Source organism: Echeneis naucrates, chromosome 17 (genome assembly GCF_900963305.1).
Source record: "Echeneis naucrates chromosome 17, fEcheNa1.1, whole genome shotgun sequence".
In the NCBI taxonomy this organism is placed as follows: Eukaryota; Metazoa; Chordata; class Actinopteri; order Carangiformes; family Echeneidae; genus Echeneis; species Echeneis naucrates.
In genome coordinates, this window is record NC_042527.1 from 9,807,480 (window position 1) to 9,834,355 (window position 26,876).

Here is a 26,876-nt window from a genome sequence, read left to right on the forward strand (position 1 = left end):
TTCAAACTGATATCAAGAGCAGGGGAAAAAAACATTTAATCCATTTCAAGTGTAATAATTACACACAGTCACAATATCAATCACATACAGCAAAACATGAAGGACATAATTTTACCTTGTAAGTCAGGGTGATGATTTAAATAAAAGCCAGAACCCAAACAAAGAAAGGTAAATAAAAATTATATTTATCATCTTGGTTTTCATTTTCCTTCCATTCATGTTTTCACTGGGGGAGGAAAGTTGAAATGCCAAACCCCTAGTGCGTTTCCACTTAGTATTAGTGATGAACAGTTCATTGTTGACTGGACTGCAGGATGAAGACGATGGGTTTCCAGTGGCCTGGCATGTAGATGAAAAACAAAGTGCTGGCGGTAGCGGCTCTTGCCCTTCTTCTTCTTTGTGTAGAAAAACAGTGTCCAACCTGGCAGCAGAAAAAAAAAAATTATCTTGTACAATAAAAACTTCGGTTTTGCTTAAACAGGCAAACTGAATCTTAATGCTGTTGAGGAAACTGGAATTTGACTGACGTGGCTGAGAGTAGGCACACATTGTTACGAAATTAGATTTTTATCCATAAAAAATACATTTCTCCCTCATCCTCTACTTTTTTCAATTGATCTAAATGCTATATATTTCCAGTGGTAAAAGTCTTTCAGACATTTCTGTGTTATTAAAAGCTGCTGAATACAGCACAGCATTAAAATGTACCACTGTCCTGTATGCTGGTTTCCTGGCCAGCATACTGTCTCTGGATTTAAAAGAATATAACATCCACAGTCCTGATAGTACTCTGGTCCCTGGTGAATCATTATTATTAATGTCACTTTATAAATCGGGTGATGGTATGTTCCTTATTGTGACTTGGTGTTTGGACTTAAATTGTATCAGATGGAGGCATGTGGTAATGTCAATATGACCACTCAGACAATAACATCTGTCAACAGAGTCAATTTCTGAAACGGGGCAAATCTCCACCAACTGCTGTCTCTGGATTTGGGTCAATCTCTGTTTCAATTATTTATATTTGCATGAGCGCTACTCTTGTATGTCATTTTGCATTTGTTCTCTTAGCTGTGTTGCAACTAAGCATGAAAAGAGATCAACACGTGGGATTTTGCTGGCTGTGAGAATAGAAAGTGTAAAAGGTAACGGTGAAGTAGTTACAGAGCAGGCATTACTTTACAAAAGCAGACAGCTTTTTAAAATCATGAGTAGCCATTGCCACAGGTGGAGCGGAAAAAAAAAACTATGTGTGATCTAATCAATCAAGTGACATGGCAGAAATGTGACTCAAAAATGTGAGGAGTGAGACAAAAGGCCGATTAGCATGGACAGACTGACTGAGCAGGTCTGTGCACCACATGTATAAAAGACATTGTCCCAGGTTCTTGTTCAACCAAAGGATCTGCCGTAATGATGCCAACTGCAGTTACTGTGCCAGAAATCAACACAAACAAAATACATGGCAATGTTTTAACTCTCCTTATCCATCACCACACCTCCCTACTCCATCCTTCCCGTTGTCTTACCTGAGCACTACTCGTCCTTCTTGAATTTGCCGTTGATGTAAGGGACATAGTCCAATACTAATCGCCAGTCTGTGAAGTGGACCAGTGCTACACCTCCAGCTGCCCCCCACACAGCCAGAGTTGGGATCCTGTGAAACACAGAACAGACTTTATTATGATATCTAACCCTTACAAACTAAAGGGGACCAACTCTCTTCACTAATCTAGCAATACATCTGCAGCTCTTCACCTGAGACCACCCAGCCAGTGAGCAGGCCTGCGTTCATTTTTAATTTATAAAACCCACTGTTTTGGTGATTCGCTGACTCTTTTCTGTTGATTTGTTTGTTTTAACAGAATATTAACCAGGCTGGGTTCAGGTTAGCTGTCAGCGTGCTACATTCATCTTGTCCCTACAGCTATGACCTCGGCTAGGCTAACAGCTAGCCAAGGACACACTAACCCTGTCTGGTTCCTTTGCGCTTTTACGACTGCAAGATAAGAAAATACAACTTACCATGTTTTGACAACGGAAACATACTTCGCACCGACAACTTTAGAGATCATTTTTGGAAAAATAAAACACGTCCTGAACGACAGACGAGCCGGTTCAAACCCTGAGAAGAACTTCCGCTTGCTAACGAGCGACTGCTCTTACTGCGCATGTGCTGTGTGTATTTCCGGTTGTCCAAATAATAAAAGTTCTTTACAACAATAAAAGTTAGAGAAGACTGAATAATAATGATCCTTTCTGCAAGAAAACCTTCTGTCAAAATTACTTTTGCAATCATTTACTGACACAATTTATATAGTGCCCACTGGGAGGACCACCTTATAAACAACTGTTTACTAGTCTACACACAACAAACCTGAAGATTTGATGTGCGACAGTTAATATTCCCACACAGGAGTAGTAATTTCCCTTCTGGGACTTTGTATGGAATATAATCAAGCTGTGATGCACATTGAACTGATTGACTGTGTAGCTTGTCTATGCCCCCTAGTGGACAAATCAACCCACACAAAACGTCATGCTGCCAGTCCAAGTTTATCGGTTTCTTTTAGCATGGAAGAACTCAGTAGAAAAGGTGGGATTTGTTATTACAAATGGCACATTTATTGCTACATTACTGTTATAGACACAACAGTTCTTGTTATCTACTTTATATATAAAAAATAGGAAACTGGAGGCACTTTGAGGACATGACCTACATAGATGATGTCCCCAAACATGAGTGAAAACAGAGAGGTCTGTAGCAGGTAATCTGTTGTGAAGGACAGAAAGGGTTTGGTAACAAAGAAAATCAGGAGTATGTCTTGGCTATTGAAGAAATTAATAACTTTCATGTAAAGAAATAAAAGCACAAACCATCAGTAGCGATCTTCCATTTCATAACATCACATTTTCCTGTGGAAAGGCCAGGGTAATTGGTAAAGAAAATAATGTGAGGGGCTAGTCCATGGGGCAAGATTTATGAGGAAATGACAGGTAGAGAGCTAAACCAAATACTGTTAGATATCAGTATCAGCTTACAATGATAAAGCTGAATAAAACATATACAGCTCTACATACATATCAATGCACATACCAGTCAAGGGCAAAATTATATTCAACAGAGTAAGTACATGAAAGATGACTATTTTTCGGTGCACCTTTTCAGAATCAATATTGTAGACCATGTTATTAAGTCAACTTGAAATCTAATGTGACACAGACAATGAATTGGCAGTGACAATGAGTGTAACCTTTCATTCAGATCTTTTGAGACACAGTCAGATGTTACTGAAGTATATATGCTTTTATATGTTTGGTTTATAAAAAATAAAATAAAATACAACCTATCAATCCTCAAATGCAATATCATCCACCATGTAGCAGAGAAGTATGTAGGCACTAGTGAGTAACCATCATCAAAACTCCCAAAGTCAGGACAATGACTAAGGCCACCCTTTGTGATTTCATTTTATGGTTCATAATATAATGAAACATTGAATTATGTTGCAGATTGTAAAGACCACCCCTGCCTCTTCTCCAAACTAAACAATAAGCTCATCACAGAGCTGGATATCAGGGAAAGGAGGGTGGTGTGCTGAAGAAAGGTATATTGTGTTTCATTCAAAAAACAGTCCAAAAAAAAAAAAAAAAAAAAAAAAAACCAACAACAAACAAACAAACAAACAAACAAAAAAAAAAGCCCAGAACAATTCCATTACAACTGGCCTGACAGGTTTGTATTCAACAGGCATATGTTTTGTAATAAAAAGAGCAATATCACAACATGTGACGTTACAGCCAGATCATTTTGTCATTTCTAACATTTCTAAATACCTGGCACAAAAAAACACTTCTGTTTGTTATTGGAATCTAAATTGAGACATCTTACATTTAATCAATGTAAACAAAAAAGAAAGCATTCCAAATGAGAAAACAGAACTCATTCAACTATCTTACAGGGTAAAAAAAAAATCAACTAAAAAAAACAAAAAACAAAAACAAGATTAAAGCAATTCTACAAAGGAAGATCCATACAACGGGCTTTGCAATTGTTCAAAAGGGAAAAATTCTACAAAACCCCAAATACTCAACACAGAGCAACAACCAGAACAAGTCAGTCAATGCTGAAGGTAGCAGTAACACTTATGACCTCTTCAATACCCATTTCTGCCTTCTAGCAAAATGTTATTTACCTTATAGAATAGAATTGCTGAGTCTTAAACTTTAAGTAAGTTCACCGTAACGCAAGTGTCTTTTTGCAACATTTGATGTGAGCAGGCTGGTGCATCCCTAGGTGTGTTACAGTCAGAGCGTTCATGCTGAGGCTGAATGACTTGAAACTGAATGGTGGTTTAAGATGTGAGGAAGACACCTGTATGCTTGAGTCCAACTGCAGCCTCACAGAGGGAAGGTTGGGATGTCTGTGTGTACATTTGATTCAACACCACTGGGGATCCTGCATTTGTAAAGAGTCTTTGCTTGTGTTTGTGTCAGTGGTGGGTCTCTCTCTGGCAGTCTTTCCATTCCACTTGCATGGCAGTGACGATAACACATGTACAAGACTTAAGGAGATATAAAACAGGAATCCATTTAAAAAAAAAAAACATTTCCCACCACACACGAGGAAGTCACTGACTGTGACATCTTTTCAGCCAGAGCAAGAAGTTCAAAAAGAAAGAAAAAAAAAAAAAACAACCCAATAACCTAAAAACAAAACACACAGCCAGAATTACCAGCATATCAAAAAGTTGATTGCCCAGTTAGTGGCTGGATGTCCTTAAACTTAACTGTAACTCATTCATCACATTGGAGGATAACAATGACGGCTGCTTTAATCTTAACCAAACACTATGCGTCCGGCCTGTTTCAGGCACATTTTAGAAAAGGTATTTGTTCAGTCATAACATATAAAGGTTTCCATCTTTCCTTCTGCAGTATGTAAGACCTTCTTTTCAGATGGGAATGCCAATAATTATCCAACGGTACAAGTCCTAACTGCTCACATGAGCGCTTGATCCAAAAATGTTCCTTGATCCAAACAAGTTTTGCTCCCAACATATAAAGCAATCTTTGAAAATGTCTTACAAAAAACATGATGACAAGAATGTCTGTTTGTCCAATTACCACTGTATCCAAAAACAGTGTCCTCGAAGTACTGTCATGTAAAGAGTAATTTATTGTTTTTCTCTTTCTGTATGAGTATGCTTCGTCGACAGGAATGTGGCCACCTGCTTTGTCCGTAATGAGGTGTGTGTGTGTGTGTGTGTGTGTGTGTGTCTGTGTGTGTGTGTGTGTGTGTGTGTGTGTGTGTGCTTTTGAAATTTTGATTAGCACACACTGAGATGCATGACAACAATAGATTAAGGCCACGTGTTCTAAGGGCTGTACAATCATCAGGAACTGGAAGAGAAAGAGGGAAAGAAATTACTACATTTCCACAACGCACACTTAAAATAAGCAACAAAATATGTGAAGTTCATTATATTATTTCGCTTACATGGCACTTAACAGATTCCAAAGACTGACCTGATAATTACATATGGCTAACAGAGTTGTGTCCATCTCCTCCTAAACCAGGGTGACCCCCACCAAGTTGCATCTGGGGATCCACGCTTGACATTTTCTCCTCCTCCCTCCTTTTTAGACAGGCTGCCTTTGGGTTTAAATTACGCTCTTTGAAAAAAAAAAAAAAAAAAAAGAAAATGAAAAATTACACGGATTAAAAAACAAACAAACAAACAAATGCACTGAAAAACTCATGTTTATCTCATAAAAAAGGGAAAAAAAAGAAAGAAGAAAATTGAGAGGGGAGAAAAGCAAGACGTGGAAAATGAAGAACAGTATGAGAACTGCGGAATGTTGGCAGACCAGCAGGGATACACTTCCTCCAATTTTCTCCCTTTCACCTAACTTCTCTTTTTGCATTTGTCTGTATTACATTGAAAAATGAAGAAGTTCAAAGTTGATGTTACTCAGTAAGTGAGAACACCCCAAAAAGAGACTTTCCTTGGGGTGATGATGAAAGATGGTTGGCTCTCTTGTGTGTTCCTGTATTGGCCGACCTACCTCGCACCTGCTTCTCCAGGCCCAGGATGACCTGAACGGCCTGTTGCAGGATGACAAGCTTGGTCTGTGCCTTGTCACTCTGCAGGTGGACCTGACACATCCTGCCCAGCTCTCTGAAGGCTTCGTTAATGTCTCGAACACGCACCCTCTCCCTAGCGTTGTTAGCTAGGCGTCGCTCACGCTCCCTCTGCTCTTTCTCCTCTGCAGTCAGGTTCTCATCAGTCACCGAGACAATGCTACAGCCGAGAGGAGAGGGAAGGGGGGGGGGGTTGGATTGATTGGTTGGTTAACAAACCAAGATCACAACCCTTGCTAAATCTAGACAGTTTTTTTCTCCTCAGAATAATGCTAATTTCAAGCTTTAAGCTCAAGATGAAACCAGTGAGATTGCCAGAGGATCCCAGTGGAAATGCAGAGTTGTGGGTGACTGAGCGGAAACAGCCCCCCCCCCCCCCCCCCCCCCCCCCCAAAAAAAAAAAAAACCACACCACAGTTCAGCAATGTGATAATGATATTCTCAATCAGTCAAATGCTGAATCTTGGGGTTAAAACAGATGTGATATTTAATGTTTTCAAGTTGAGAACGGCTATAGTGGAGTCAACAAGGGTGAACAGGTCTGATAAATCTGCCCTCAGGTCTGACCAACTAACAGTTTTATTTTGGTCATTGGGGTCCAGCCCAGAAGTTGAGGGGATATGTACATGTCCAGCACAATTAGAGAAGTTATGAGGAAGGAGAGAGAGGAAGCAACACCCTCTGCCAAAAGAAGCATATAGAAAGAGCAGAGAAATAAAGCCAAAGGGAGAGACTGAAGGCATCATGTTAAATACATCAGCAGTAAGATGTATTTATCTGAGTGTGAGGAAGACTGTGTCACTGCTGCCATCTGTAAAAGGAAAATAAAGTACAGGAAGTTGATGGGAGACATGTGGGGGCTCAAAAATTAAAGGGTTAAAGCTCAAAAGGCCGGGACATGCAGGACAGAGACAATCCCAATGAAGCTGGAGACATGTTAATGAAGAAGACAGACAGGTCTCCTTTCATGCAAATAAAAAAAACAAAACAAAACACTATGGGTCAAACGTCAAAAAAAAAAAAGGCATCTTAATACGTAAAATGACTTATTTGAAAAGAACAAACAGACAAAAAACAACGTAATAGTTTAAGAAAATCACACTGAGGCAGCAGTGGAATAATCAAGTGATAAACAAAAATATGTTAATCCAGTTTAAGTGTGGTGCAGACAGAAATGTAAGCATTTTTCAGTGGAAAAAGAGGACCAGTTTTAAGACAGACAGGGCAACACACAGCATCAGAACTAACAGCAGGCTGTTACATGTTACCAGAGGAAAATAAATGTAAAAGGTGAGCTGGAGAATGGTCTAAAAACAGTCACACAGCTTCATTTCTTCCTCATGTTACTCTTTCATCATTTTAGGATGTACTGCAAAAAATATAAAACTTAAATTTACTCTATATAAAAAGCAGTTTACATATGCAGAAAAGAAACTGACTTCAGAAATGATTAGTAGAATGTTTTCTGGGCTAAGAAATGAAGCTGTGCTGAAGAAGTCACTTCCCCTCCGCTTCCTTTTTCCCTGGACACCCACTGACCTCGAACTTGTTGCTCCAGGTTGAGTATAACGTTAACGGCCTGTTGCAGTATGATCAATTTGGTCTGCGGTTTCTCATAGCTCAGATGGAGCTGACACATGCGGCCCAGCTCCTTAAAAGCCTCGTTGATGTCCCGCACACGTAGCCGCTCACGGGCGTTGTTTGCCAATCTCCGCACTTTCTCCCGTTCAACCTTAATTTCCACCGGCAGATCTTCATCATCATCCTCATCATCCAGACTAGTGAAGCGCCAATGGCAGATGAGGAAGGAAATGAAAAAAGAGTTGGGGTACAGTTCACCAACAATTCTTTACCAATTTAGCAATGACTTTGACTAATTATACTACTACTACTACTACTACTGATAATAATAATAATAATAATAATAATAATAATAATAATAATAATAATAATAATAATAATAATAATAATAATAAAACCACCACCTCATCATAATCTCTGAAAACTCTCAGTCACAATTATAAACACTGCAATAAAAAGTGGGCTATATAAGTTTTTGGCCCCAGCAATTAGGTACTTTGGCCCAAAAGTATCAGGAACAAACGAGTACCTGGAACTAAAAGGTCAAAAAAATGTAAATGCATATTGGAAACAAAAAATAAAATGTATCAACAATTAAGACCAGTTAAGATTAAACTAACATGCATAACATGCAATTTCCATCTGAAGCTATGTTTGTGATTTCACTAGATCCAAACTAAAGTCCCATTTCATGAGGCATTGATCTTGCTAAAGCTTGATTTTCTCTATCCTGAAATGATTTCTAGGCTTTCGCTTACAGGATAAAGGCACTTTTTTTGTCATTAGCCTTTATTTTTTTATACAGATGCAGTCATTGATATGGATTCAGATTGCTTATGAATAAAATAAGTGTAAAATCCATTGAGATAACTCTTTAAATAGTTCAGTCTCTCTAAAACCTACAAGCACATGCACAAGCACATGTAGCTAAAATTACTTGAAAGTCTTGCTCAACTTTATGTGACAAGGTAAAATATATTACAAGAGGTTCAATCATTCTCTATAATATTTCAGGGTTTATGCTGATGAATTAGTGCCCTTGAGACTGTTGCTGAATTAAAGGTAAACTTGATCAAATGTCATGCCACACAAAAATAAATTATTATAAATGTTATCAGGGAGAAAAAAAAAATCATCACCTTGTTCGAAGGCGGGTTTTCATGTCTTTTTTCTCGTCCTCTGACTTGTCTGTGATCGAGCAGTTCTCATCATCCTCCTTCTCCTCTTGTTTGATATCTGCACCACTGGAACGACTTAGGTTTCCAGGCAGGCCTGCACAAAGTTCACAGACAAAGGTATTGAGTACTGGTAATTAGTAAGAAATATACATATACAACTTAGCTGTCCAGTAATAGCTATATCCTAGAATTAGGATTAGAGTTATAGTGTAGTACAACCCCAAAAAATAAGATATCCAAAGAACATCTCACCAGTAAAACCTTCTGGCTGAGAGCCTGACACGATAGATGTGGGGCCATGGTGACTATGCAAATGTCCTCCAGTAGAGGGCAGACCAACAGAGTCCTCATTGTGGCTGGACACCTTAGGATGTGCAATCAATCAATTTTTCAATAGCCTTGTTGGAACTTACAATATTAGTAAAATAATCAGAAGATTGACACCAATTTAAGGTAAATAATTCATTCAGTCATAAAAATATCTATTTATCTCACCAGTCCAGGCAGACGGCTGGCCAGTCCAAGTGCTGCACTGTTGAAGCCTGTAGGTAGCCCTAACCCAGATGCAAGGAGGCTGTGCATTTCAGCCAGTCCTGGACCTCCTTGGCCACTGGCATGACGCTGAAGAACATTGATGGCTTCGTCCAGACGGTCCTCCATTTTACTTTGCTATACATGATCAAAAACGATGGACAATGCAGAAGCAGAAGGCAGCACATAATTACAGCAAACTGTATAAATATTACTACGCAACTTACTTGAATAGTATTTTGATGCATCATAAAAACAGAGGGATATGAACTCACCATGGACTGAATTCCACCGTCAAAGTTAGGTGATGGTGTGGCCTGACCAGAGGACCGAGTCCACTGGGATCCAGAGCCTGGGAAAAAAGAAGAGGATCACAAGGTTTATTCACATGGTCAATTACTGTATTAGCATTATATTATTATTACTAACGTTAGAATTTAGCTTTTTCCTATTTAAGATCATATATATTGCACTTTTGCCTGGCACAGAAGTAGTGTGGTCACTCTTGGACATGGCCAGCTACAGGGAAGATCACCAATGCAAATGAAGCATCAGCTTGAATCATCTGTTCTCCACACTCTGATATATATGTGCATTATAAATTATATCATTTTTATCTACATGAACATCATACAAATCTATCCCTCCATATAAGCCATTATTGTTTTTTTTAAATATTGTGCTGGTAATTATTTGATTACTAAGCCTACAAAACATTTAAGAAATTGTTAGTAATTGTAGATTTAAGATGCGAAATTACTTTTTAGGGATATGAAACTAATACCAAATGTGAGGATACAGTAGATAAAAAAACAACTGTAATTTGCATTCTATAGTTTGACCAGAGTAGAGTAAAAAGTGTCAAAAAAAATAAATAAATAAAAAAAAAACCAGCCGTTTGTGATTTCATCTGCATCAGGCTCCTAACTATGAAACCGTCCCCTGAATCTTGTGACAGCAGTGGTATTTAATGTATGAAGTATGTGATGAGCCCTCTCATGAACTCAATGCAAAGACAAATAGGGAAGTGACACCACCCTCTTTTTATTTTCCCTTCCTCTCTCATAAGTTATATTTGGGTAGTGTGTTTGTTTGTGCGTCCGTGTGTAAAGATCAAGTGAAGGTTAAGCTGTTGATGGGGGTCCTCAGCACAATTACAGCATGAACACAGGAAATATGAATGTATGCACTATTATCAATTGATAATATCAACATTACAATATTAAATATACACTGAATCTATACTATAATAAGATATTTCTTACCACTAAATCAAAAGGCCTGAATGTCCAGATAACCAGACTTATCTCTCATCTCACTTTGTTCAACTTTGTTCAGTGCCAGCAGATGACAAGGGTCTGGTTGAACACATTGACACCATTGGAGAAGAACAACCTTTTATAATCAGATTTATGAAGCACGTCCCTCCGTGAAGAGTGCGGAAGGTTCACAAGTTCAGAGATTGATTGAGAAGAGTGATACATAGTTTATGCATTTTAAAACTGGTTTTCCTTGAAAAAAAAAAAAACAAAAAAAAAAAACACGTTTGACTTCCACTTTTAACCCAATAGATGGAGCTGCATTATTACTATAAACCGTTCATAGTCAGACTGAAAACAATGCATTTCTCTAAGATGTTATCACCTCCTTACAAAACAGGAAAGACCCTGCATTGAACAAACAAAACTTACAAAGCCAGTTGACCTTGAGGTCTCTGGAAAAAATGACTGCAGCTACTCACTCACCTGATACAGCCTGAGGAGAGCCAGAGGGAGTAGATGGGGACGGTGGGAAGGCATTACTGGTTGAGTCTGAAGGATAAATCTAGACACAAATGTTTTTTCTTTTTATTCTAGTTAACACAACATAGTATTTTAATTGTCTATTGATTAATAGAAATATAGTTTGAACAACATGCTAAGTGTGTGAATTTATGACTACTTACAGATGCCAGGGCCTTTCCAATTTCATCACCTGAACTCCCAGGTACTGCTCCCCGATTGGCTTGAATGAATGGGGGCAGAAAGCATCTCAATCACAAAATATACAAAACAAATGACTGTATTGTGTGACTTTATTGTATGAGACCATAAAGAGCCCCTTTTGCCAAAAAAGAGCAAACATTAAAGGTTTTACCCATCATGGTGTCAGTTCCAGCAATTGGGGGTGTGTGGCTGGCAACTCCGAAGCTGCTGGAGCCGGAGTGGAAGCCAGTGGGAGGAGTCCCGTTTACCTCACTGCCATGCAGAGGGTAGTTTTGTGGAGAGAGTGGCAGTGGCTGCCGTTTCTTGAAAGCGAGAAATAACAACAATAATAATAATATTTACATTTTGATCGCATTTTCTTAAACAAAAATGTCATCACTCATCAATACAAGAGTCTTTATTTGGAAGCAAGGACACCACAGAGATTTAAATAAATAATCAGAAAGAAGAATTAAATGATGCAGTCATCAAATGGTGTCAAAAATGCCTTGATGTCTTCATAGAAAAACATGTCAATAGTTTCAGGGCAGAGCTCACCAGTCTGTCTTGGGGGTTGATGGCAGTGAAGGGACCATGCTGGCTCAAATGGGGGGAGTTGCCCATTATGGAAAAACCAGGCTGAACCATTGACCCGGCAGAGCCCCATGGATCAGAAGGTGGGTGGAGGCCTTCTGTCATGGGGCATCCAGGGGAGGAGGGAGAAGCAAAAAGGGCACAGGATAACCAGCCACAGGAGATGGACAGACAATGATGGACGCATATGAGACATGTCGCATTACTGTGATGGCTTCATTCAAATGTGATGTACAATTTAGCAGTCATCACACAAGGGTGTTTACAAGACAGCTACAACATTCAGAGTAAGTTCTTATGGACTTTAATAAGGATGGGAAACTAATTTAATTAATATCTGATATATATGTCCACATTTACTAGGAGTGTCTCTAAACTCAACACAATGAACAAGGGGAAGTTCTGTGGGCAATTCTTTTTTGAACTGACCTTGCATGTAGAAAGGCGGTGGGTATGCACTTCCTGCCTTGGAGGCTGGGTAGCCAGCATTGTCCCTGTTAAAATTGTCTCCTGATGCTGATGCATAAACCTTCAGAAAAACAGAAAAGTGATTCAGCTTTGTGCTTCAAAACCTAGCAAAAAAACTCACATTATTATAAACATAGACAAATCTATATACATATATAAATATAACCAGAAAGCACAGTATGCATCTGTGCCATTTTCTTCTGAGACAGTCTCGAGAAAGTTTCCTTGTGATCAGCTAGACAGGTGGTGGTAGCAAGAGCAGAAATTTATTTTCCTTCAAAAATAGTGCCTAGACCTGAGAAAAATATAATAAAAAATAGGATATATACTAAAAATAGCCAATAAAGACAGCTCTTGAAAGTATGGGTTCCTTCCTGGGAATTTAATTTGTAATATATTTTTACTCTCAGGTTTTACAACTTAATTTAGTGAACAGACTGCTGCAATATCTCAACAGACTGAAGCACCGAGCACAAAGTATCGAATGTAGAGAATCAGCAATTTTGTTCGGCCTGTGTGTAAAGCTTTTACATAGTATCCTGTTAAATAAATACATGCTGAGAATGCTTGACGGATACATAATTCAGGCTGTTTTAATAGTGAGACGTGGCCATATAATGCTTGCTGGAGTATGTGAATGCTATATTGAGTAAAAAGGCACCCGTATTCTGAACAACTATATCCTTCACAATCAAACCATTCTAGAGGAAAATCAAGCATCAAACTGTGTTTGAAAAATTCAGACCCAAATGGACTGAAGTTGTCTTCTGTAATTTGATTAAACAGAGAGAAAAAGGAGAGGAAAAAGAGGGGAGCGGAGAAGAGGGAATGGAGAGATGCACTCCTAATTACTGAACCATCTGCCGAATCCTGGATGGCAGCCAACTCCACTGGCAGCTGGGATAGAGGGATGGGGGAGGGAGAGAGAAAGGGGAGGGCTGTTGTTCGTGGCGGTGGTGGTGGGTGGAGGAAATAGGGTGCCCAGAGAGGGAGAGTGGGAGCGAAAAAATGAGGTGGAGTAAGAACCATCAAACCCCAGTATGAATTCCCCCCAGTGATCTAACTAGTATACTTGGCTGAGGGGAAGAAATGTGGCCATAAAGTACAGGGCCCACAAACACAACAGACTATAAATACATGCTGTTAATGAGTGACTGGATGAATGAGTGGCTTTTTCCCCCAATTTTTTTCCTTTTTTTTACACTGGTGGTGAAAATACACAGCTGTAAGAGCTGGATGATCTGTATAGCAGCTATTCCACTGCTCAGCAAGCCAGGCAAAGACTTAAGATGCCAAATGGAATGTAAAATGGGCGTAAAACATGAAAACATGGGCTCCCATCGAGAAAATGCAAGGACTCAAATGCAGTTCAGGGCTGCAGCATTTCTGGATGTTAGTACTCACAGAGGAGGGCAAGCCAGGGGGCACCTTCCTGATCTTTTTTGGCTGTGGTTCTGAGGAGACAAAGACAGAAAGAGTGAAAGCATATAAACATACTTACCCACACAAATATCGTATTAATACCTATTTCAGAAGTGAATATAAATACACTGATGAAAGCATTCATTCTTGTAGCCTCATCCCTGGCTGGTAATTTATCTGTCTGTCTTTGTAACTACTCATTAATGTTTGATAAAAAAAAGTATTGAGCTCTCAGTGATTTTAGTTTCTCTCACTAAAAAGTGAGATTTCTCAGACACCTTCTAAAACATCAGCAGGAGCAGTGTAAAATTTAGTCTGAATAAAGACAACCTGTGACAGCACATTCATTTAATAACTGTGTTCAACACAGTTCTAGAAATAGCAGGTTACTTTCTTACCAATGGGATCCTGTGCGGGTCTCCTGCGAGAACTGTTCCCTTCGTAGGAGGAATAAAATTGGGAGTTGGACTTCAATCCAGATGGAGAGAGTGGATCAGGACTGGGCATGGGCATCTCACTGGCCATAAAGCCAGGCTAAAGACCACGTAAAAGAAAGAGCAAGCTGATAGAGTGTAACAAAGCAGGTTAATAGAAATTGTTGCAGAGGTTAAGTCAGAGAGATACAAAAAGAAACTGGGGGATGTGATTTGTGACAAAGAGCATAAGGACGGAAAGAGAATGTAGCAGAGGCAACTGCCTTTCTAAGTGATTTACCTGCACTGCAAATGATGAATATGTTCCTCGCTCAGCCTTCCCTGTGAAGAAAAAGAAACAGAATATAAATCAGACCATCAGTGTGAAAATTCTGCTTTTGTTTCAATATCAAATCACAACTCGCTACTATGCACTGGGGTTCCTCCCATCTGTTGTGTGAGGATATAGGATAATGTATTGTATTTATAGCTGTACACTGCAAAACAACAACAAATTGGCCCATTATAAATGGTTTGGGGGTAATTGTGCCCAACCTCTGTCCCCTCCACTGACAGTTAAACAGAGGAGAGCTATAGGCCACCGTAGTCCCAAGGGAGATCCTTGTTTGCGCATGGGTGCCCTTTACACCCTCCACCCCCCTGCACTGCATGCACAAACAAAACCCCTCCGCCACATATTCCCTGATTACCCTGCTCTTTTCATCCATCACCACCTAACCATAAATATGGTTTGCTTCTAAGTAGTACATCACTTTCTAACTTGTGAATGGCTGCTGTCCCAAACCAACTACTCTTTGTTTTAATTCAGTCCCACAATCCATTTACATAAATGTTTACGTTCTTCCATCAAAAAGCCCTCTTATTCGAAAGAGTGTTTCCCCTGTTCTTTTAATATTAAGAACAAAAAAAAGACGTGATGATTATGATGCCTATGTCACAACAGCAATTTAAATCTTCTTACCAACAGTCCCTGATCCAAATATAGGGGCAGAGGCCATTCCCTCTGGTTCACTGTAAAGACCTTCTTCTCCATAACCCTAGGGGAGAGACAGCAGAGGCTTAAGGGATGTAAAAATAAATGAATCCCATTAATACCCCATTCACACCAATGACATAATGTAAGAAATCCTGTACTGTAGCAAAATCATTTCAGTGGGTCAGCAAAAATGATCCTGTCTGATACCCTAATTTTGGTTTAAAGTATGGGATTCTTCAGCAGCTATCGGGTTAATATAGCACTGACTGAAATAATTTTTTTATTTGACTTTTCCCGTATTTAATAAAACAAAGACCAAAAGTTTGGGTCAAAATCTAGAAAAATATGTGGGCACTGATATGTCTGTCAAAATGGTTTTTAATCTATATCCCCAAGTTTCACTTAACTTAATTTTTCACTGTCTCAGTGTTTTTGCTGCATCTCTATTTCCTGTGAACTCCGAAAGTGTTGCTGTGATAAGTGAAACTTTAGGCGTGGACCAGATGACAACTTAGTGGATAAAATTGGTGCTGTATTAGCAGACAAGTTAAAGTTGAGCATTCCATCATCAATCTATTTGTGTGAGAAAGGTGTAGGAGGAGAAGCCGTACCCTTCCCTGGTTGAAAGAGGAACCATTCTGCTCTCCTGGTCCCCATGGACTGGACCCACTCCTCTCATCTATACCTGGAAGACAAAGATGAGGCCTATCAACCAGTACACGAGGCACACAAATTACTAACAGGGAATTAAGCTCTGGCTTTGGAAAGTTTAACTTCAAAGAACAATCACTTGGTTTGACAAAGGTCTTTAAGGCTTCTCACAGTAACCTCCATTAAAGAGCTTCCCTTCACAGAGACAGCACAGTGATGGTGCCGTCACATAATGTGGATATGAGCTGTAGGAAGTTTGAATAATTAACACCCAGTATGAAGCTCCCAGAATCATCCTCGACATTCTTCACTCTCCCACTCCAATGCTTTACATTTTCCATGGCAACAGTCTTTCACCGCCCATCTATTTTCTCACATTTGGCCCACACCTTTGTCTTAACACAGACACAAAGTCTCAAACTTACATGCCTGTCACACGTTATTCCTGACCAGAGACACTACAGCTTTCTAAGAGGTGATCACGTTTGAAAAGAATGATTTTAAAGACTGGTGAAGCAGAAATTCCTGCCCGTCCCCTTTCTCTCAATCTCCTCTCATACTGCTCCACAGCATCTCTTGGGGAAAGCAGAAGCTTAATTGCGCACTAATCTGCATAATTGTGCATATTAATGAAGATCAGTGCTATGAATATTCATATTTCTGTTTTGTTGTCTAATTAAAAAGCAGAGAGAGGAGAGGGTGGGGGGTAGAGGCGGGCTAGAATCATGACAGGATCAGCAGTAGAACAGAGTGATGGGTCCACAGCGCTGAGAGCTGCTAGATTGCTGTGACAACTGATCGATAGACACGACACCAGCAAAGAAGAGATGAAGGAACCAATGTCCTGTCCTCTCTCCATGGCTGCCTGTCATATCCATGTCAATCGAAAACAATAAATAACGCACATGACAAATTTTTTCCCACTGGAAATCATAAATACCCAATCTCCAGCAAGAAAAACTTCCTTATTGAATGTCTTCTGCTCTTTTACATTACACGCTTGTGGATTAAATATTCAGTTTGTTGTGGACAAGTTAAAATGTAAACGTAAATTTAAATGTACTTGTAAAGTGCCTAATTTTTGCATTTTATTAGCACAGACTATTAAAATCATATACGAATAGCGTTTACAGATGAAGTGTTTTCAAGCCAGTGCAATACTATGGACACTACATTATTGCAAAGTATACAGAGCCATGTCACCTATCAGAACTGTCTAGCCCAATAGAAAAACATTGGGTAATAACGTGTAACAAAAACCTTTGTGCAGGTAGGTAATGTAAATGGGAAAATTGGAAGCATGTTTCATGAGCTCAACTGTTTGGAGAACCTAAGAGGAGCACTAATGTAAGGTTACACATAAGAATAAGGTATGGTCTCATAGGATAAATATTCAAGCTAAATGGGAGAGTAAGAGGCATAAGAAAATCTACTGTTAAATTGAGAACCTGTGACCAATTGAGCCACATGTTCTAACTAACTGACTAAATAACAAGCAGGTGATTAAACAAAACGGAGTATAAAATTTTGGTTTATTTTTTAATTTAACCGATTATACTAACGACTTAAATCAACATGTAAAACTAATTACTCAGTTCATTGGGCTTCTATATTTTAGGTCTCGGCATTGTCTGCTTTTTTTTTTTCAATATAGCCACAATAATTATCATTCTCCATACACAACTAATAAACAAATAGCATTCACATACATAGGTCAATAGACATAATTCATGTGGATCACCTGGTTATAATACATGTCAACCTTTACATACAGCACGGTGCTATAATCCCAGTTTTAATGTCACTACTGTGCTGTGGCTTTTAAGATCCCTCTGATTTTTTCTCTTCACAAAAAAAGCCAAAAATGTATGTAGGTGCTGCTGAGCGTATCCAGTGACTGGCAAAGAGTGGGAACTTCCATTTGACCAAACAGCAGCGAGACAGAATCATTTAACTTTTGTATTATATGTATATAGCCAAAGTTAATATGATACTTGGCTCAGAAACGCCTGGAAAATCTGTTTTTCGCCACAAAATTTCAGCACACAAGAACCTCTTGTTTTCTTGGCTCTGGCTTGTGTGATCCTCTTCGTTGCTGGTGGCTTCATAAATATGTGCATTTACAGTCCTTGTAAAATAAGTGTTTCAACAACAATCAGTGTTTTCATGTGTAGAATAGACCCCAAATAAAAACCATTCAAAAAGTATCAGTATAAAGTTTTAATCAAAACTGTTGAAACATGTTATACTTGTTTCCTGTTCCACACTATCTCCAACAGGCTTTTGTTTGTTCTGACCAATTATGATGAAACAATTTTTTCCCTTTGAAGGTTATTCAGTTCTTTATGCGCTGCGTTTCAACTTCTCCACGCTACTCTTTTCTAGCATTCATTCCCCTTATGGTGATAATTTCTGCCTCCTTGGCCTGTGCACTGATGACAATGCTCATCATTATCTTACTATCTGAGAAAAGACTTGAGACTTCACAGGTATAAAATTAATTAAAGATGTCATTGTATAAAAAGAAATAATAAAAAAAAAAAGATCAGAGCCATGGGAAGCATCAAACAATGAGAAAACCATGAGTAGTGCAGCACTCATCCAGACGAGCAGGACTGGAAAGAGCAACATTAAAAAAAAAGGGTGAGTAACATCAGACAAATTCTCTGGTGAACCCCAATGCACTTCTCCTCACAGAATGCAACGCCCCTTTAAGCATGGCTGGTCTATAATTACACAGGAAGAAATGCTGGAAACCGACAGCCAGCCTGAGTCATAGGCTTCATGAGCAAAACTCTGGCACATACATTGACTGAACTTGCAGACATGTCGTGGTTTTTACAGGAAGACTGCCCAAGGCACCTAAAACTCAGTGTGCCGTTTGGTCTACACACCTTTTTCCTTCCCTTGGCAATGTGAGTCACTCAGACACAAAGCATGATGTCAGATCAAATCTCAAGAGAGGGAACACTGTTAATGAAATGCTGAACAATGTACAATAACCTACAATAACAGAGGCCAGGCTATTTTAACTTGTAGGTCACTGGGGACCACTCAAACAACACAGTAATGAAGCAAAGAGTGCATTTGAACATCTTTGTTGTAACACTGTTTGAAAAAACATACGCACATTTGAACAAAAATGTGTGTACCAGTAAAACTCTCATTCTTCTTATAATTTTACCAGCCTTTAGTTTCTGTAATCCAGTTATAGATGTGTTTTGAAAAATGGAAGATTTGATGCAAATTGAAAATACCCCCTCTTCTGCATTTTGGGCCATACCAATGTTTAAAAATACATTTTAGGATTCTCGGTTTCCAGTGACCAAAAAATGAAAGTGCTCTGAAAATGGCTGTTTAGTGGAAAGTATTTTACAGGCACACAAGAGCAAAGCAGAGACATTATCATCACTGAAAGCGCTATCAGGGAGAGCCACCATAGCCACACTTATTTAATCTCCACATATCCCAAACTTTTACCATGCTGGGGAGGAAACCATCTGACTGATTCTACAAGAAAAACATGTGGCAGCTGCTTCAGAGAAAGTGGGAACACAGAAAGCACATTCTCTGAAGCTGATCATATATTATCACGACTTCAATTAAACGGAATAACAAACATTTACATTACTAACTTTACGACAGAGACAGACATGAATCGTTCTTCTCTGAAGTTATTTCTTAGGCCATGCATAAGACTTGCCAGCAGTACTGTTCTGACCAACCTGATTGTGAAAGTATCTGAGGCAAACAGTACAGTGTTGTGCCAAATGGTATTTTGGGAAATACACTTTCTTCCTGAGATGAGTGAAGAGTGAGATGAGGTGAAGATCTGGGCACATACTATCCATAAAAACTTCCCCCCCACACACAAAAAAAGTCTCATCATTTTTGATGAGCAACAGTTCATCCATCTGCCCAAAGCTTCTGAGTACCATCTCTGCCAAGAGCACAAGTTGATCAATCAATAAACTGTAGAGGTGCTGGTACGTTTTTTTCTGCTAACTTTGGGAAGCCATTTTCTTGATACTATGATAAGTTCACCTGCCATTCCTCAAACTCTGAAAGGATCCGAAATAAGTGTTCTTCCCAGATGTGTTTAAGTATTCCTTTAGAAGTATGCTCTCTTGAATATTTTGCATGTCACTCATTCCCACTGTGTAAGTTTGTCTGTTTCAAAGACACGGCAAAGGCTGAAGAGTTCAATGATGAGGGACTATTGGTAACATTTCCAGCAACAAAAACAGATACCCGCAATGGTCAACTTTTGGGCAAAGTATAATTTTATGGCAACAGGTGAATGTTATTTAGAGCTATTAGAATGATTACATCTACTTGTCCCTTTTGTAAACACATATCTTGGCTTGTCAAAAGAACAAGCGAGTGGCCTACAAATGAGACGAAGAAACAGTCTCCCACCTTGCCCACGTTTGCTCAGCTTTCATCATAATTAAATATCCTGTTTCCTTTCTGTTGCCAGGTAAAAAAGAGCTGGTGCACTTCTACTTCTATGAGAGAAAAGTTAATGTGGGGCAAGTCGATCTGCTATATTAGGATCAGATAGAGATGTGTTTACATCTAGCAATTTTGGATATGGCTGCAAAACACAAAGGCCCAGAAACACCACAAAATTAGATAAGTATTGAAATTTTGGTCGATACATTATAATTCTGATATAATTATGGAAATTGCAAAGTCACAGAAAAACTAACCATGGATTTCCGTACCTACAAGCTTCTGATAATTGTTTTTGCCAAATCTATGTAACCTTCACCTATAAAACTAAATAAAGTTTAGGAAATCAGCGTTGACCGTTTACTTGTATTCAGCCTTAAGATACAAAACAAAAACATGGCATCACTGTCAAATAAACAAAAACTTTGGGTTTTGTCGGTATTACTATATCTGAACTGATTATCTTGTTTTTGTGAAAATGGATTGTAACAAAAGCACTTTAGCCACAATAAAGAAAGTGCAGTGTGCTCAGAGTTTCTACAGAAAACTGAAAAAATGAGTAGGCAACAACAAAGACCTGTGTGGGGTTGTGGTGAAGTTGTTTTAGGGACAAGCTGTCCTAAACTTCTATGCTGCTTGATCTTCAGCCTCTCAGATTATGATCTGAGGTGAGCTGCCTCAGATGATGGACAGATTTGATGTTTCCCCACTGCTAGTCAGCTCCTCTTCAGCACATTTAGCTGCACACTGAAACCTGAAGTTTATCAGAGCCACGTTAGCCGAAACGCTTCCACACCATTAAATTAGTCTCTTCTCTCTGTCTGTCTGTTTAATTCTAACTTGTGGGAACTTGTTCAGTCACATTTGTATTGCGGTCAGGGATTCACATTTAGCAGTTAAAATTTACCATTTCTGAGCTGAGCCTAGTACTGCTGAGCGCTGGCTGCGTGCCTGTGTTGATGTCATGACGCACCGACGTAGTCTATTGTGTTCTGGTCTTTTTGCTCGGCTTGAATGCAATGAACTAACGGCAGTATCCTGTGACCAACCTCAGTCAGTGAGATGATGGAAATAATGTCTACTGAAATATCAGAAATGTGCTTAAACACCACATCACTGTTATTGAAACATTTTCTATCAAAAGAGATATGAATCGTTGTCCAGCTCTAGTTTATAGTAAAATGTAAAATCACAGGGAATAGAGTCTAGAAAGTTTTTTGGGATTTTTTAATCTTACCTGAGCCCCCAAACTGACTGCTGCCCAGAGTTGTTGGCCGGTTCTTGCCATTTGAAACTGGAGGCTCAAACATCTGAAATGAGAATAATGCAACCGTCAACACACCAGTGTAAGTTTGTATAAGACTTTGATGAGATGTAACCTCTTCACTTGTGTAAAGGTTGTTTTGGTGGTATCCTATCCATTTTAGCCAACAGCTACAATGGGCATTAAGTCCAATGGTGGTTCCTTGACTGAGTGGCTATGAAATTTAAGGTGGCATAGTAGCAGTCTCATTAAAAAAAAAAACAAATCTGATGTACGCACTACACTCCCTCCAACACTGACCGACTGGACCCATTTATGGATGCTTTGATATGGATTCATGTTTCAACCTACTTGACAACAAGACTAATTATGATCCTTTAAGTAATTTTTCATTCTGTAAACATAGAATGAACGTGGATGCACACTCGAGAAATTCAAGCAATCTTCAGAGAGATCTTACCGCGCTAAAATCCAGCAAGTCGCTGAGCTCCTTGTCTGTTTCCACTGCAGCCATTCTCTGCTGCTGTTCACTTGGCCCTTTCAGTCTCAGCAAGCGACTACAAGCAGAGGAACGGAGAATATGAGTATAATTACCCATCTGTAAGATGTTTAACTATTCTGACCAGCAAAGGTGCACAGCACAAGATCGAGTTATTCGCAAAATCGGGTATCAGTCCATGTTTCGACACCTTGTTTCAGATAATGAGACAACAATATGGACATGGCTGTTGGTGCTTGGCACAAAATCTAATCAAAACAAAGGAAGGTGGTATTGTCTAACAACCAAATAGACAGAACTTTTCCTTCAGCAGGAAATACGTATTAAGAGTCCAGGATGATATATCACTTGACTGCCAAGTAGTATTCAAACAAAGAAAAACTTTCTTTGAAATATCAGAAAAGGGGCTTTATTTTCATAATTTTGCTCATCATTCCTATTGCTCCCCACAGCTAACTCACCTGGCTTTGACAAGATTGTCAGACGCAGCTTTGTAACCACATCCACATAGGAAAACCACACAGGTAATTAGACTTGAAATTCATCAGTCCAGTTAAACGCCTTCCTCAAACAACTGACTATATCATCTAAACTGCTTTTACTAGATATGAGTTGAAATTACTACACAGAAGTCTCCAAGAATTAGCAAACAATCTGAATTCAAACATGATCTTCCATGTTTAAGGTAGCACATTGCTACATTTATATACTTTGAATAAATGTTAAATTTAACACCAGAGTGACTCACAAGAATAATGATTAAAAGTATAAAAGTATATCCCACATGCCAATTTACTATGAAAATTATACATCTCTACACAGCTGACCATGTTACAAGTGGATGAGGCTGCTAAAAACAACTTGGAGTAGAGTCAAATAAAATGTTGTGAAGATCAACACACTGCACATAACTTACAACTACACTCAGTCAGCTTTTTAGGGAGTGTTACACTGGCTCACATAACCTTTCTATCAATGACATAGTTAGGCATGCATTTAACACTAATGCCTCCTTCTTTAGACAGAATTAATATTCAAGTAGCACATCCTTGGCTGAGACCAACCGACTATTGACCAAGTAATGAGTTTGCCTCGTGGCCAACATCTGACATGGGTGACCATGGTTCAGCCACAAACCACACTGCGCTTGTTGTTACCCAGACCATAGATTCAGGCCATTTCCTTTACTTCGTAAACCAACCTGCTCTGACGGTAACCTCCAGAATAATAACATAGCATGCTGGACATGCAAATAGGCAATGTACTGTAAAATCAGCCTGTATCAAAGAAAATGTAAGCTATGTCTGTAAAACATCTCAGTGAGTATGATTTCTACATGAGCTTGACAAACACACAGAACCAGTCTGCAATACAAGAAGCACTGCAGAAAGCATTAAGGGGGGAAACGACAATGCTGCGACTTTGTCTGTGGTCATAGGTGTTGATCAAGTTCAGGGTTCATGTGTGGAGGTGCAGCTTGTGGTCTGTTATTAGCAAATGTAATAAAGTGTTTCTCAGTTCACGTTTTTTATGGCTCACTTGTGATCACTGTTCTTCTTAGCAGATGAGGTTCCACTGATTTTGAAATGAGCCATCACGATTTTGGAGACTTCTGCCCTGCCATTTTAAAAATCAAATATATTTTTTTGACATGACCTCAGGGGCATTTCTGAGATGTTACTGAGACGTTTTAACTGCCACTTGGATAACTCTGTATCATTTTCAGAGCACGATTTGCAATATGTTTTTATTCTAAAATAGTACATTACAAACATTTGGTTTCATATATCTGGGATTTTTATGGGGACTTCGAAAGCATCACTCACACTTTTAAGCTTGGCTATTTATTTATTTATATTTTTTTTTAAACCGACCTTGTACATACTTGCAGGGCTGCTGAGAAATGTAATAAAAACAATGTGACTGATTTCACAACTGTGTTTAAAATCAAAAAGCATGACAGACAACGTCAACAGTTTTTCTTCAGGCCTAAGTCATTGATGAAACTAACAACTGTATCCGAGTCCGGGGGGCATGAAAGGATGCTACCACTAAGATCTAAAGGGAAAGGCCTTGGAAATAGTGGCGGCTGGCCTAATAAAAACACAGTGAATGACTAATGTGTTACTATTAAACCAAACAACATTTTCCACAGTACATAATCCAGTAATTTGCCTGTCAGTGAGCTGAGGTCAAAATGGGGGATAAGTGTTTCGTCCCTCCTAACAAATGGAAGTTGCACAGGCTTGCCTTGAACACCCCCACCTTCGGCCTGCCCATTTGGAGAATAGAGCTAAAGCCCCCCCACCAAAAAAAAAAAGAAAAAGAAACAGAAACACATCGGGAACACAAAATCTCACCCTTGGCGTGAAGTAAGATATAAAGTGTTACCTTGAGCCGGTTTGTTCGGGTGCATCGGTGAGTTAAAGCCCGTTTAAAAGGCGCTCAGACCTGTTGCCTGCTCTCAGCAGACACCAACAACACAAAAGAGCCGAGACACCCAAGTTTGAGCTGAGCAGCAAACACACAGCAACATTACACCGTTTCTTCTGAAAATTGCTCGCAGCGTATTTTTTTTAGTGGAAAACAAAGATTTGGGGTTTTGCGTTTTTTTTTTTTTTTTTTTTGTATAGTTTGCTACACTTTTGTGGTTTGTTATCATTGAAGGTGGGTGTGAATAAAAAAATTCCCAAGTTGTAACGTAAGGTTTGATATTGTGTCACATTTTCGCGGTTTAAAGTTATTACAGATGAATTAAGCTTCATTTGCCAGACTCGGATCTTAATACAGGTGGACGAGTTGTGACATTTTATCACAACCGGGGCCGTCAAAGAAAGAGGTCTGTGTGCGGGGACTGTCCGCGGCTAATGTCCGGACTTCTGCCAGCTGAAAGCTTCATTCTTTGGTTCCGACAGATAAATCCAGAAAGGGGGGGCACTCGATCTGGTAGTATGCTAATGTGCTGTAACATTACAGCCCATTGAAGCGTTCAGCAGCACAAACGGGCTGCTGGTACTCAGTAATAACAGCAAGTTGGCTCAGGCCGAGGGGGCGAGGATCCGAAGGACCGCTTATCCCGGCGGTGCCACTCCGAGCAACTTCAGCGATGCGCGTAAAACTTGATTATTACTCCGACAACAACGTGACAGACAACTTGTGTGTAACATGCAGACACGAATGTGCACCTATCCACGCATTTACCTGGATTCAATGCTGTGGCATCCAACGGGGAGAAGCGGACGGCCGGAGTAGACAGAAAAACAAAGTTAGGGATCGGATCCTTCCCCCGTGGTCCGGACTGAGGGCTTGATGAAGAGGTGGAAAGGCTCTGTGAAACACTCCTCCGCCGCCTCGGCTCGCTGCTGTCGTCGTCACGAAACTGAAAACACGTCTCCGACACGAACCATAACTCTTGCGTTAGTCCGTTTCCTTTTTGTTAGAGAAATTGTAACCATTTCATTTCCCAAGTAGACATTTTAACAGCCTCCACATTGTCGATTTCCAGTATCACTCCGCAGCACAGCCTACGGGAGGACATGGACACTCCAAACATCAGCGGTGTCCAATTTCAACTAAAACGAGGTATCTAAACGAGGCATGTTTCGATAGTGTTTGAATTGATCTGGCGAATGTGATAAATATTTAGAAATGTCACTGTTTCGTGTCTGCGGACTAGACATAGAAGGTTCGGAGAAGCAATTCGCGGGGATCTATGCCGTGTGGCGGATGAAGACGGCAGAAAGCTCAGACCAGAGCAGTAGAAGATGGAACGATAATGTCGGAGCGAGGACCAATCAGAAATCATTAATATTTGATTGGCAGGAGGGACGGCCAATCAGGCTTCAATGCTATCCTTCAGGGCAGACTCACTTTGCCTTCGGGCTGCTTTAATTTTGTTCCTCAACAGTGCAATAAAATGTGTGTGTGTGTGTGCTGAAGGCAGATGAGAGTTCAGCTTTTGTTGTGTGAAACTTGGATACGATTGAAAGAAGGTTTCAGTTTAAATCCTTGAAACCTCACAGAGTGATGACCTTGGTATTAATAAAACATGGCACAGACAGGATAATATGAGCAATCATGCAATATTAAATATTGTTTTGACGATGCACGCTTCATTAGTTTTATATTGAAGTTAAAGGAGAAACACTGAAAACATAAAAGAATAAAATAAAAAATAGTTACATTAATAACGGTGTTCTACATCTATAATGCGGTTTGCAGTTTAACTTGGTGTTTAGGAGGGACAGCACCCTGCAGTTATATGTCTCTGACATGTTTTAGAAAGTACCGCCGGGGCCACTTATTTGTCACACATCGGAATATAAAGAGTTTGCAGCATGAGCCAGCATATAAGTCTTGGGGGAGGTTTGGCTGCTGTTTCTCTTGAGTTGTACATCAATGTTTATGGAAGCAGGGCTGCAGTTAATGTCAGTGTTTGTTTTGAGACTTTCTAGAGAAAACCTCAATTGGTTTTAGGGGAAACAACCTAAATAACATCTGTGCTGGCCTTTACGAGAAAACTCAGCCATCCACTTTGTGGTTCACAACACAAGCGCTCAGCATGCACTGCAAACATGCAGTTAACACCTGTCTGTCATTAACAATGGGGTTAACATGTTGTCCTTTCGGGCTTAAATATTTTATTTTTTTTTTAAGTAGTGCCAAAGGATGTTAATTTACTGAATTAGACAACAAATGCTTTGATTCCTGTCAT

At 39.5% G+C, this 26,876-nt stretch overlaps 2 protein-coding genes across 3 annotated transcripts; both read right to left on the reverse strand.

The window, feature by feature from the left end:
* Window positions 1-17: 17 nt before the first annotated feature.
* On the reverse strand, window positions 18-2,160 carry uqcr11 (ubiquinol-cytochrome c reductase, complex III subunit XI). Its single transcript, XM_029525223.1, has 3 exons — window positions 2,026-2,160; window positions 1,530-1,657; window positions 18-421 (listed from the first exon to the last, which is right to left on the reverse strand). Exons 1-2 carry the CDS (start codon window positions 2,073-2,075, stop codon window positions 1,537-1,539), a joined length of 171 nt encoding a protein of 56 aa, XP_029381083.1. The 5' UTR covers window positions 2,076-2,160; the 3' UTR covers window positions 18-421; window positions 1,530-1,536.
* Window positions 2,161-3,678: 1,518 nt separating this feature from the next.
* Window positions 3,679-25,691, reverse strand: tcf3a (transcription factor 3a). 2 transcript variants are annotated; one of them, XM_029524084.1, is made up of 20 exons: window positions 25,364-25,691; window positions 22,124-22,220; window positions 21,637-21,709; window positions 15,905-15,978; window positions 15,279-15,354; window positions 14,598-14,638; window positions 14,282-14,417; window positions 13,866-13,915; window positions 12,423-12,522; window positions 11,958-12,091; window positions 11,572-11,722; window positions 11,381-11,439; window positions 11,181-11,259; window positions 9,711-9,787; window positions 9,400-9,573; window positions 9,157-9,268; window positions 8,866-8,998; window positions 7,685-7,923; window positions 5,530-5,676; window positions 3,679-5,403 (listed from the first exon to the last, which is right to left on the reverse strand). In XM_029524084.1, exons 2-19 carry the CDS (start codon window positions 22,175-22,177, stop codon window positions 5,537-5,539), a joined length of 1,902 nt encoding a protein of 633 aa, XP_029379944.1. In that variant the 5' UTR covers window positions 22,178-22,220; window positions 25,364-25,691; the 3' UTR covers window positions 3,679-5,403; window positions 5,530-5,536. The 2 variants fall into 2 exon arrangements, with proteins under 2 accessions (XP_029379944.1, XP_029379945.1); XM_029524085.1 differs by lacking the exons at window positions 15,905-15,978; window positions 21,637-21,709; window positions 22,124-22,220; window positions 25,364-25,691 and having other exon boundaries at window positions 14,282-14,445; window positions 15,279-15,329.
* Window positions 25,692-26,876: the final 1,185 nt, after the last annotated feature.